At 43.9% G+C, this 13,236-nt stretch overlaps 1 protein-coding gene across 1 annotated transcript; it reads left to right on the forward strand.

Moving 5' to 3' along the window:
• Nucleotides 1–101: 101 nt before the first annotated feature.
• On the forward strand, nt 102–12,509 carry LOC308407405 (matrix remodeling-associated protein 8-like). Its single transcript, XM_080899026.1, has 10 exons — nt 102–647; nt 3,699–3,725; nt 3,832–4,140; nt 7,542–7,643; nt 7,769–8,230; nt 10,580–10,735; nt 10,882–10,912; nt 10,986–11,065; nt 11,155–11,208; nt 11,308–12,509. The coding sequence occupies exons 1-10, from the start codon at nt 632–634 to the stop codon at nt 11,331–11,333; spliced, it is 1,263 nt and encodes a 420-aa protein (XP_080755152.1). The 5' UTR covers nt 102–631; the 3' UTR covers nt 11,334–12,509.
• Nucleotides 12,510–13,236: the final 727 nt, after the last annotated feature.

Below are 13,236 nucleotides of genomic sequence, written 5' to 3' on the forward strand. Positions count from 1 at the left end.
TTTTCACCTCCAGGCTGACTTTCAGTGTCAGCTACTTCAGCAATTGTTCTTTTTCTTGTTGTACTGTAGATGGCAGTATTGTGCAAATAATGCTAACTGAAGTTTATGCTGCAAATAACTCACAAAGGAAGAAAGTGGTGTGGAAGTTTCCAACATGAAAAAACTCTTCATGTGGGACACGTAGAACAAAATAAAATGCCAACGTAACCACATACATTGTAGCTATCACTTAATATTTAATTTAAAAGCTGCAAATCATCTGTTTCATTATAAGATGATTTTCTAGCAGCTGTCAGTCGCACTAAAATTTTGGGATTATTGTAAAGTGTTTGGTTTAACGGAGATTTGTGTTTTTGGGTGCAGTTATCCGAAATGCAGTTAAGATACCAGTGTTCTATAACAAAATGCAATTGTGCAATTTAGTGCGGATATTTGTGAAGTGTTTAGCACTATTGCAGTGTTGGATTTCATTGGCTAGCGGAGGGTGGGACTTGTGTAGACTCAGTCTGCATGAACACAAAGTCCTGCTGCTGCTGGGTGAACTTCAGGCGCTCCTTTATCAGTTCTTGCAAGAACCTCCTCTGACGGGCTTTTAACATCTGACAATTTTGATAAATAGTTCCTCCTCGACATGGCTCTCCTTCAGAGTAAGTGAAGTCCTCTTAAGTCGTCTCACTTTTAAAAGAAAAAAAAAAGACGCTTGCTAAATTTTTCTTTGTGCCATAATTGCATCCAGGTCAGTCGGTAACAAAAGCAGACTCCTTTGCCAGGTTTGCTTTGCCTCAGCTAAATACTTTTCTGATCCTTTTCATTATTCTTCGCTCACAGAGTCTCTGTAAGCTATTATATGTAACTGTAAATATCTTGCATCTGTATTTTTCACTGCTTTTTGGGTTTTGTTTTTGCTGTACACGCATTTTTCCAAACTCAGTTAACCGATGCAAGATTAATGTAATGTGTTTTCATGCTTTGTATTGATAACCAATGATCTTCATCATTTTAACCTTTTTTATGTTATTTTTACATTTAAAGCCCCTTGTAGGTATGAACATCTAATCTCAAACTACGGCCCTGTACACTTTCTAACTTTTTTTGTTCAAAGTGATCTATTCAATAAAATAGATCAAATGCAATCAGATTGGGCCCGGCATGTTGATACAGTAGACAGGCCATAGTTTGTGACTCTGGGATTTTTTATGGCTTCAACCCAATGTGTTTCCAGTTAACTGCGGTCTGAGTGGAGGAGTCAGCACAATCCAGCAGCCAGTCATTATATGTGTCAGTAATGAGTGTTTCACCACGAGTGGGTCTTTTGGAGTCCAGACGGCGTGGAGGAGAGGGAGCAGGAGGGGGATCCAACCATCATAAACACAGTTTATGATGGTTGGATTCAACTTAATGAACGGCCACAAAGCAACAGGGCATGGAAAAGATTCGAAGTGCTGTTTTGACTCAAACAAGTTTGTAAACATGTAGCTACTCAGAAAATGACAAGGTCACGATAAGGTAGCATATTTATGCTCTGGAAAATCCTCGCAGGCAATCCCCTGAAATTTTGAGCTCAATTTGTCCTCCATAAGGTTAGAGAAGATGCCCACACACTGAGATGTTGCTGATGTTGCTTTGGCAGCTATGACATTTGGGCGCCATCAGATCATCTGAACATGATAAATGACCTCAAAATTACAGACGTCACCTAATTATTCCACGTGAAGATGAAACTCATGTAAATCTGCAGAAAGCAATCCATACACAAATAATCCAGCATGTTTGCAGTGGTTTAGAATGTAATTAGTGAACGTAATCAGTGCTAACACGCTGTTTCCACAGGACGGTCAATAAGCCCTCCAGGCCTCTGAATGTATCTTTGTATGTTTAGCTGAGTCTGCAGCTGCACAGATTTGTCTGATTTATTTTCAACCTGTGACGGGGCTGTGAGCAAACTTCACACTTGAACAACATCGGTGAATCACAGACTTTATGCTGAGTAAACTCATTCTTTATGTTTAAATCATACTTAAAACGTTTTGCTATTTTACCTTCAGGTTGAGATTTTAATGAGCAGTGATTTTGCACTCTATTTGGCAAATGTCTGTTATTATCACTAGTAATTCAATAGCCCCTTGTTAAGTCTTACTGTTAAAACAGCCTCATGAGTCAACAGCCTGTGTGTGTCTGATGACAGACAATTAAAGGGGCTGAGACGCTTTGTTTTTACCATCTGCAGGAAAGTTTTTGCCCTACTGTAGAAAAGCCAGGAAAGTTTTCCAGGATGAGGTCTCCTCTCTGATGCCAGTGTGTGTGCTGAAGTCATTTTGTCCAGCTTGAAGTGTTATTTAGTTTACTGCATCGAAGAACAGTAGCAGAGGTATTCTCATAGTCTAATGGTGAAGATAGCCAACATAGCTAAAACTGCTAAACCAGTTACTGACTTGTGTTGTATGTCAAACCCTGCATTTAACCATGCATACAAAAAAACAATACAATGCAATAATTGTTGCAAGTTTCCACTCATTATTTGCTCCTCTGGATAACATTCAGTAAATCTAAATACTTTACACAGTTTAAAAATGACCAGAGCCAGTTCATACCAGTGTTATCTCACTAACACTGGCTCCCAGTATATTTAAAGTGTTATTCGTCACATTTTGAAAGTGCTTCGTGGTGTAATTTCTTGAGATATTTCTGACCTCTTAGTATAAGCATACCTTAAAATCCCCAGGCTGAGGTCTTGTAACTCTTCCAGAGGCCCAGTTTAAGACAAGAGGGGGCAGAGCTTCTACAGTTAGTGCCTCCGGCCTCTGAAATGACCTGCACAGAGGAAGTCAGTCATCTCATCTTAAAATGGAACCTAATGTTCTCTTACTTTTATCTTTTTTATCACTGTGATTTTAAAAGCTGACGAGCTCGTGACGATTTATTGATTTGCCACCGTACTTGCATGAAACATTTCAAAGCTTGAAAGAAGATTCACTGCATTACTGAAATAAATCTTGTCTCTATAGTTTATAATAACAAGTACCGGTATGGTGAAAACAAACAGGTGTTTGGTCTGGTTCCGAGACTTTTGACACTTGGGAGTTTGACTGGAGTGCGCCGAATAACAGCCTGGTGCTTCATCCCCTCAGGATCACGGCCTTGCGACAAGCCAGCAGCAGCCGAGATGAATGGGGGCTCTGTATGCTTTGGCTGCATACATCTCTGCCCGCCTTTCAGTAAACAGACGGGAAATAGCACTGTGGGAAAAATGCATTAGAAATAGCAAATGTGCTGTCGGAAAATCCCTAGAGTGAGCAAACACAAACAGCGAAATGTATTTCCAGAGTGTGTTGTTGACATCTGGTGTGTTTGTCTACTTTTGTCTTCCTTTGCTGAACTTCTGTTTTAAAGCGTTACCTTTTCACCGCGTGCTTGTTTCTTCAGCTTCACTCTATCTCTTTTAAATTGTCCTCTCACTGAACCCACATCTGCTCAGACTCTGAAAGTTTTCAGTGTTGGGTCAGTACGAGATCAAAGCTAAACTCTCCAGGCACTTCAACCAATTTGTGGGTGGAAGCGCTTGAAGTGTTTCTCAAGAATTAATCAGTGGAAATATGTGGAGACAAATCTACGGTATATAACGCAGCATCAGCAGGCTGTGTGAATTAAAATCATCAGTAGGATAAAACTCTAATCATCCTGGATTTTGTTTTTTTCAGTTCTTGCTGTGCTCTTCCTGCCGGGAGGTAAGAGACTTTTTTTTTTTAGGCACAGCATATTATTTTGGATTATTTATATTTACATCTTTGCTGCACTGAATTTGTGACTACATGTGTTTATATTCTGTGTCAGCTTGGGGACAGAGCAGCAGCAGCAGGCTTGGTGTAGTGGTGGAGGCGAAGAACATCACTCTTCCCGCGGGATCTAAGGCCATCCTGCCCTGTCACAGCCCCCGCATGGTGTGGATCCGGGACAGACTGAAGGACCGTCAGAGGGTAGTGCACTGGGACTTGGTCCGCAGCAGCCCGGAAAATTCTGTGGAACGAGTCTTGGACATGTCACCTGGGGCCAACCAGAGGGTCTACAACGCCTTCAACAAGGGCCGCGTTTTCATCCCAGACTCTGCATTCAGTGATGGCAACTTCTCCCTTACTATCAACAGTGAGACTTTTCATTCTTTTTTGCAGTAGCACTATGAACGTTGTTCCATCCATCCATCCATCCATCTTCATCCGCTTTATCCGGGGCCGGGTCGCGGGGGCAGCAGCCTAAGCAAAGAGGCCCAGACCTCCCTCTCCCCAGCCACGTCCTCCAGCTTATCCGGGGGAATACCAAGGCGTTCCCAGGCCAGCCGAGAGATATAATCTCTCCAGCGTGTCCTGGGTCTGCCCCGGGGCCTCCTCCCGTTGGGACATGCCTGGAACACCTCACCCAGGAGGCGCCCAGGGGGCATCCTTGTCAGATGCCCGAACCACCTCAGCTGGCTCCTTTCGATGTGGAGCAGCAGCTGCTCTACTCTGAGCCCCTCCCGGATGGCCGAACTTCTCACCCTATCTCTAAGGGAGAGGCCAGCCACCCTTCGGAGGAAGCTCATTTCTGCCGCTTGTATCCGCGATCTCGTTCTTTCGGTCACTACCCACAGCTCGTGGCCATAGGTGAGGGTAGGGACGTAGATCGACCGGTAAATTGAGAGCTTCGCTTTTACACTCAGCTCCCTCTTCACCACGACGGACCGGTGCAGCGTCTGCATTACTGCAGCCGCAGCCCCAATCCGTCTGTCGATCTCCGGCTCCCTTCTCCCATCACTCGCGAACAAGACCCCGAGATACTTGAACTCCTCCACTTGGGGCAGGAACTCATCCCCGACCCGGAGTGGGCACTCCACCCTTTTCCGGCTGAGAACCATGGCCTCAGATTTGGAGGTGCTGATCCTCATTCCCGCTGCTTCACACTCGGCTGCGAACCGTTCCAGTGCAAGCTGGAGGCCCTCACCTGATGAAGCCAACAGAACCACATCATCTGCAAAAATCAGAGATGAGATTCTGAGGCCACCAAAGCGAAAGCCTCCGCCACTTGGCTGCGCCTAGAAATCCTGTCCATAAAAATTATGAACAGAACCGGAGACAAAGGGCAGCCTGGCGGAGCCCATCACCCACCGGGAACGAGTCCGACTTATTGCCGGCAATGCGAACCAAGCTCTTGCAACGGTTGTATAGGGATCGAATGGCCCGTAGCAATGGGCCAGACACCCCATACTCCCGCAACACCTCCCACAGGACACCCCGAGGGACACGGTCGAATGCCTTCTCCAAGTCCACAAAACACATGTAGACTGGTTGGGCAAACTCCCATGCACCCTCAAGTATCCTGGAGAGGATAAAGAGCTGGTCCAGTGTTCCGCGACCAGGACGAAAACCGCATTGTTCCTCCTGTATCCGAGGTTCGACTAGCGGACGAACTCTCCTTTCCAGCACCCTGGCATAGACTTTCCCAGGGAGGCTGAGGAGTGTGATCCCCCTGTAGTTGGAACACACCCTCCGGTCCCCTTTCTTAAAGATGGGGACCACCACCCCGGTCTGCCAGTCCACAGGTACTGCCCCTGATCTCCACGCAACATTGCAGAGGCGTGTCAACCAGGACAGCCTTACAACGTCCAGAGCCTTCAGGAACTCGGGGCGGACCTCATCAACACCAGGGGCTCTGCCACCAAGGAGTTGTTTAACTGCCTCAGTGACCTCGCCCCCGGAAATTGGCGGGTCGTTCCCCTCATCCCCAGACTCTGCTTCCTCCTCGGAAGACGTGTCAGTGGGATTAAGGAGGTCCTCGAAGTATTCCTTCCACCGCCTGACAATTTTCTCAGTCGACGTCAGTAGCGCTCCGCCAGCACTATACACAGTGCAGGTAGAGCACCGCTTTCCCCTCCTGAGACGCCTGACGGTTTGCTAGAATCTCTTCGAGGCAGTCCGAAAGTCTTTTTCCATGGCCTCTCCGAACTCCTCCCACACCCGAGTTTTTGCTTCAGCCACTGCCCGAGCCGCATTCCGCTTGGCCTGTCGATACCTGTTGGCTGCCTCCGGAGTCCCACAGGCTAACCAAGCCCGATAGGACTCCTTCTTCAGCCTGGTGACTCCCTTCACCCCTGGTGTCCACCATTTGGTTCGGGGATTACCACCACGGCAGGCACAAACCACCTTGCGGCCGCAGCTCAATGCAGCAGTTTCGGCAATGGAGACGCTGAACATGGTCCATTTGGACTCAATGTCCCCAGTCTCCCTCGGAATGCTGTTGAAGCTCTGCCGGAGGTGTGCGTTGAAGATCTCGCGGACTGGGGCCTCTGCTAGACGTTCCCAGCACACCCTCACTACGCGTTTAGGTGCACCAGGTCTGTCCAGCGTCCTCCCCCGCCACCTGATCCAACTCACCACCAGGTGGTGATCAGTTGACAGCTCAGCCCCTCTCTTTACCCGAGTGTCCAGAACATATGGTCGCAGGTCTGCTGATACGATTACAAAATCGATCATCGACCTACGGCCTAGAGATTTTAAGTGACTCAATTTGACTCTCAGACACAATTGTGTTTGTTTATGTAATTACTGTAAAAAAAAACAACTATTGTTTATATTCACATTCACATTAACCTGTGTTCGAACAGGGTGTTCGTTATGGCCAAACTGTGATTAGCACAGAAGTCCAATAACAAAGCACCGCTCGGGTTCAGATCAGGGAGGCCGTTCCTCCCAATCACGCCCCTCCAGGTCTCGCTGTTGTTACCCACGTGAGCATTGAAGTCTCCCAGCAGGACAACAGAGTCTCCAGGTGGAGCACCCTCCAGCACCCCCCCCCAGGGACTCTAAGAAGGCTGGGTACTCTGAACTGCCACTCGGCGCATAAGCGCAGATGACAGTCAGGACCCGTTCCCCGACCCTAAGGCGCAGGGAACAAACCCTCTCGTCCACCGGGAAAAACCCCAACGTACCGGCAGCAAGCCGAGGGGATATTAGAATACCCACCCCAGCCCGCCGCCTCTCACCAGGGGCAACTCCAGACTGAGACAGAGTCCAGCCCCTCTCCAGGAGACTGGTTCCAGAGCCCAAGCCATGTGTAGAGGTGAGCCCGACTATATCTAGCCGGTACCTCTCAACCTCAAGCACTAACTCAGGCTCCTTCCCCACCAGAGAGGTGACATTCCATGTCCCTATTGCCAGTCTTGGCAACCGGGGGTCAGTCCGCCAGGGCCTCCGCTCCTGGCCGCCACCCAGCACACAATGCACCCGACCCCTATGGCGCCTCCTGCGGGTGGTGGGCCTGCGGGAGGATGGGCCCATGTCTCCTCTTCGGGCTGTGCCCGGCCAGGCCCCATGAACTAAGGCCCGGCCACCAGACGCTCGCCCTCGGGCACCCTCCCCGGGCCTGGCTCCAGGGCGGGGCCCCGGTAACCCTATCCCGGGCAGGGTAAACTGTTCCCTCGGTGTCCTTTTCATAAGGGTCTTGTTGTTCGTGCTGAGTTATAATTTTAATATAATTAAGTTAATTTTATTTTAATAATATTTATTTATTTTCAGATGTGGCAGCAACCGACAAAGGAGTTTATACTTGTAATTTACACCATCACTACTGTCAGATTCACCAGTCTATGCAAATCCATGTTGATGTCACTAAGTCAGGTGAGGCTATCTGATCTAAAATACTATATTTGTTTCTTGAATTGTGATGTATAATTACATTTAATTACATTTAATTGTGTATTTAATTACACCTAAAAATGTATTACACCTGAATGTGTTTCCAGCTCGTAAAGAGAAGCGGTACTTGGATGGAGAGAAGACTGTGTTTGTGGTCCTGTTGGGCAGCTCAGTGGTATTGCCTTGTGTGAACCGGCGCCCCCTGTGGCGAGAGGGTCTTCAGGAGGACCAGCAGCAGGTGGCCCACTGGGACTTCCAGCCTCCTGGAGTGCGTCCTGATAAGGCCGACCGACTGGTGGACCTGTACGCCTCCGGAGAGCGTAGGGATTACGGACCTCTCTTTGCCCAGAGCAAGATGAGTGTGGCAGAGGATGCTTTTACACTAGGAGACTTCTCACTGTTCATCTCCGACCTGAGGCCCGCTGATAAAGGCCTTTACTCCTGCCACCTGCACCATCACTACTGTGGTCTCCATGAGAGGCGCATCTTCAGACTAACTGTGGGACCTCCACTCATGCCTGATTCCACTCCAGCACCCAGAATTTTCCAGAATGATGAACCAGATCCAAGTAAGTAACAAAAATCCTTAGAAATTTGTTTTCCCACAACATAGTCATGGTAAATGGTTTTTCCTCTATGTTTTTTTTGGCTGAACTGTGCACAGAGAAATAAGACCGCTCCTGGGTTTTTTTGTTATATTTATAGGCATAGTTGGTCAGTTAAATCAGTTCTTCCTCCTGCCAACTTTCTCCTCAGTCCTCCCTGTTTTTGTGTTTGAGCTGAAGAGGGAGGAGCCAAGGAATGCAGGAGCTAGTTGAGAAAGAAAGAACGAAAGAAAGAAATTCTTTCATATACTTGTTTATTTGGTTTTGCAGATTGGATAGAATAGAGATATCTATTTGCATCTTTTGCTTAAAAAGCTGTCTACAGTTTTTAATCGACTGTAATGGAAGTGCTCTCATTTTCCTCACAAACTGCTTCATTTAGAGCTTTTTTTTATTTGTTTATCTAGACATATTTTAGCTAGACTGAGCAGAGGAATGGGTTTCAGCATCCAGTACTTTTTGGAGTGGATGGTCACATCCTGTGTTTTTGGTTTTTTGTTCCTCATTTTTCCAGAAGTCTAAACCAGGCATCTAGACCTGTTATACTGCTTCTCCACTTTTGTTTTGTTTTTTTTCCAGTCTCTCCTTCGTTTCTCTGGTAGAGGCATATTTATCAGCAGTTACAGGAAGTCTGGCCCATCTGTTCAACATCTGGGCCAGCTGCGACATGAAAGAGCAAAGTAAGGGGAGGGTATGAAAGTACGTGTTAGACTATAGATTCTCCTCCCCTTTAAAGAAATGACAGCCAATTTAAAATTTATGCTAGAAAGAAATGCATGTGTGATGCATTTTTTCCTGCCCACTTAGCTCTTATCTGCACCTCGCTGAGCTTGTTAGACAAAAAAAACAACTATTTCTATTCACCCACATTACATTACAAGCATCATGGGAACTTTTCACAGCTTTTCACTTTGTTGTCGTAGTTATTGATGACATGAAACAAAAATAAAAAGAAGTTATTCCTTGTAATCATGAGGGAAGCATTTTGTGAGCTGTCACCAGTTCAAGAGAGATATCAGCCTCTGAAAAGAAGATGATTCCTTTTATTTCATTGACTTGCAAATGATGTGTATCCCACCATTTGAAAAAAAAAAAAGCCATTAAAGCATACACACTTGATCTGTTAAGAAAATGGTAATAGACCACTGCTACAGCATGGCTGGAGATCTCCTCTCAGCAGTTGTGCTGTAGAGACAATGACCTTGGGTATGTCTTTGCATTTTCATGCATATTAGGCACATTATGCAATGACAGCTTTATTTGCCATCAGTGTATACATAGACCCCCTTAGAGGATGTTGGTAATTAAGTTAGAATAAATATTTTTTTCTGTTGACTGGCTGGTTTTTAATGCATAACAACAGATACACCATTGCATGTTTTCCTCATTAGTTCTTTGTTAGTTTAGACTGTTCTTTTGAGCTGCTAATGAAAGACTAGAGATTAAACAATTTTAGTATTTTCTGTGATTAAACTGCTTTTTAATTTATGACCAATTACTGGTGTATATTAGCAACACATCTATAAGCGTACTTTTTGCAGAAGTAGTCGTGATATAACACATTATGGTTTGAAATAATGATTAAAGAAAATATAAACAGTTCTCTATTTGTTATGTTTTTGAAATTATGTGTAACTATGTAGATGTATAAATGTGGTGCATTGGGACAGTTCAGGTCACTGTGAAACCCTTTGCTGCCTGCCATGTTTAGAGCGGCCTGCCAGATGGTAGACTTCACTGCTAAACTCTGCTGAAGGTGTCACAGATTTATTTTCCATACATGCTCAAACCAGGCTTCTGTGTTTGTTAGAAGAGCACTTTTAAAATGAAAAAGTAATTCAGACATGCAGACAGACCACATTACAGACTTTGTCTCCCTTCCCTCACACTTCTCCACTTTACTGGTCAGCCTGTGTTTTTCTGGGGAGAAAAAAATAACAGCTGCATGACATCAGGTCTGGAAGTCATTACTGCCAAACAGCATCTTGACATTTAACTCTCTGCTCTCTCTGCTCCAGTGTTTTGCTTTTGGGAACAAATGAAAAAGAGCCTCTGGAGGAATGAAAACCTCTACTTGTGTGGAACTACATTTCATTTTGATCCTTGTTTATTGCCATTAGTTTAATCCAATGCAGCAATACAATAAATCTCATTTAAAATATGAGCATGAAATCCCCAGGATACATTGCATTGTTTGGTTTTAGGGTTTATTGAGTTCACTCAATATTTAGCATGTGTAATATTCAGTAATTCTTGGAGAGTTAATTAGGTTATTGAAGAAGGAATTTTATTTTATTCCTGTTCTTTTCTCAGGCGAAGGGGTCGAGCCTCCACGTGTGGTTAATGTCTTTATCCCCGAGCATCGAAGTTATTTCATGCAACATTTGGGCTACTTCCTGGCAACATTCTTACTGCTGGGGTTTATCGTCATTGCTCTTATTATGCTGACTCGACGGCGCAAAAAGAGAGGTATTTTTTATTACAACATTCCTGCTTGGTTGTTACTTGTATATTGCAACCTGATTGTGTTTCTTAGCATCATAAAAAGCATATTTATCAGAGTTACATTTTGTTATTATTGTGTGCGCTTGAGTTTTTTTTTCTGTTTTTTACAGGGCTGGAGTATGAGCTGGGTCGATCCCAACGGTAATGCATTATCATGTGGTTAATGTTATGCTGCTTTAACTTTACATTAAATCTAACATTAACTTCTTCACAGGGGAACCGCAATCGCTGGAGGTGAAGTAGCTTTAGACTGCACAGAGCTGAATTGCTGTAACCAAGAGCCTTTGAATTCAGGTGCAGTAAACTTCACCCAAACGCATTAAATACGCACACTTCGCTTTCCATCCACAGCTCATTTTCTGTGTGTCTACTTTAATCGACAGAGTACAAAAACAACATAATGAAAGAGCGCGATATGGCTAAAGACTGCAATAAGGGTGAGCAGAAACTGTGTATTTCAGTGAGTAAACACAACAATTAGCATCTTTTCAGCAGATTTTGGTGTTACGATTTCCCTTTCTCACCTCCTCATGCAGAATTTGATGGGAAGATGTGGAAGTGAATGTGATATTTCTGAGACGCCGCTGGCAGGTCCAGGGCAAACACGGGAAGAAATACAGGACCATGGAGAAAAAGGAGAAAATCAGGAAACCCAGGAGAGGACAGGAGGAATCCTCCCTCTGCTGTAACCCTAGCACACAAAGCTTTTTCAGTAAAGGATATCATCTTTCTTTCTTTTTTCTTTTTTCTTTTTTTTACCCGATTTCAAAATTAATACACACACACACACACACACACACACACACACACACACACACACACACACACACACACACACACACACACACATATATATATATGTGTGTATATGTATAGATATTTTTTTCCTTCTCACCAGCTGTTATAACCATATGGTTAAACTTATATTTGATCCTTCCTCTTTGCATTCAGTGTTTTGTTTATATTAAATACAAAGCATTTTCTTATATAATGTTTTTAAAATATGTTTTTTAACTAAATGCATGCTCTTTATTGAGGTACCGGTATGTTTTATTATGTACTGCACATGCTTATGGAGCTACAAGCTTACGGCTCTTTTTAATTGTTGAAATCTGGATATTTCCTTTTCTTTTTTTGCATAAATTCTGCTGTAGTGTAAAGCACATAAATCATAATGTTTCATAATTCAATTTACTGTATGTTGTAGACATTTTCAAATGTTGTTTGGAAACGAGTATGACTTTATTCTAGCTACACAAAAACAGATCTCAACAGTGGTGACAAAGGGACTACCCTGTTTTGTGGATTTTTCTTACAGAAAGGCAGATTAAAATTCTCCTCCCCATAAGTTACCCAAACTGACATTGTGTACAGTTACCTGGTTCACTGAAAATTTATCAGGTGAAAAGTAATGTTGTTACTTTTATGACAATGGACTATAGGCTCAGTCTGTGCAAACTCAGGAAAATTCTCGAACCATTCTTGTTTGCATCAAACAACAATAATGTACCCTGGTTTGTAAAACACTGAATTTTCGTGAATGAATCTTCTGGTTAGTGATACAGGAATCTGTTATCAACTGTGTAGCTGTACTTCTGTGAGGAAAAAGAGTGTCTACTATATCAGTAATGCTAAATTGTAAAATGTAGATTAGCCTTTTTTTAAACTATTTCTTGCATTTCTCTCTGGCTCACCTGCACACTTTAATGTTCCTCTCCTCTAATAAAGATTTCTTCTGCTCACAACAGCAAACACTACATTTGCTTCAAGTGGCTTCCTTAGTTTCCCAAGAAACCACACGTGAGCCAATTAGTCAATTTATCTTAGACCTTAAATTTTGACATGTCTAACCTAGAAATGTATGCACCCAAACTATGCACGTTACAAGTTCTGCTAACTTGAAAGACTCCTGTACTCTCCTTTTCTCTCACAATTGTTAGTTTTTCAGTAGGTGTGCATCCACCCCTTATCATTCCACATCTGTTCTTGTGAAATCAAAGTTAACAAGAGCTAATCAAAATATTGGGTATTTGTCTTGGTATATGAGATGGGGACCACAAGTGGGACACCTGGTCATTCTAGAGTCCAAAGACATTAGCCCACTTAATCTGGTGAACGGATGACCAAGAAACTTGTGATGAATAAGTAAAAGAAAAATCTGCATGAGTATGTTATTTCTACAATATACTAATAAGACAATTTTGGCCTCATATATTTTGGGCTTCCCTTTATTTTCATAAGAATAAAAATAACTGATGAATAAATATCGGATGAAAGCTTGAATTTAAGTGACGCTGCTTTACGCAATAAGAACTGCAGTATAAAGTCAATTATAATAACAGGAAAGCAGTATCCATGCTTCATTGGGCCGCTGCACATCCTCCTTTGTTCTATGTCATGACTGTAGGCTACTGTGGAGGAAGCTGTGTGAGTGTGTTGTATAAGGTGGCCTGCGCACACCCCAG

This window comes from Rhamphochromis sp. 'chilingali' (genome assembly GCF_963969265.1).
Source record: "Rhamphochromis sp. 'chilingali' genome assembly, chromosome: 12".
In the NCBI taxonomy this organism is placed as follows: domain Eukaryota; kingdom Metazoa; phylum Chordata; class Actinopteri; order Cichliformes; family Cichlidae; genus Rhamphochromis; species Rhamphochromis sp. 'chilingali'.

Bases quoted from the DNA above. Each gene is read 5' to 3' on its own strand.
- LOC308407405 (XM_080899026.1), top strand. The intron at 8,231-10,579 runs GTAAGTAACAAA...TTCTTTTCTCAG, and splicing joins GAATGATGAACCAGATCCAA to GCGAAGGGGTCGAGCCTCCA. The intron at 10,913-10,985 runs GTAATGCATTAT...ACTTCTTCACAG, and splicing joins GAGCTGGGTCGATCCCAACG to GGGAACCGCAATCGCTGGAG.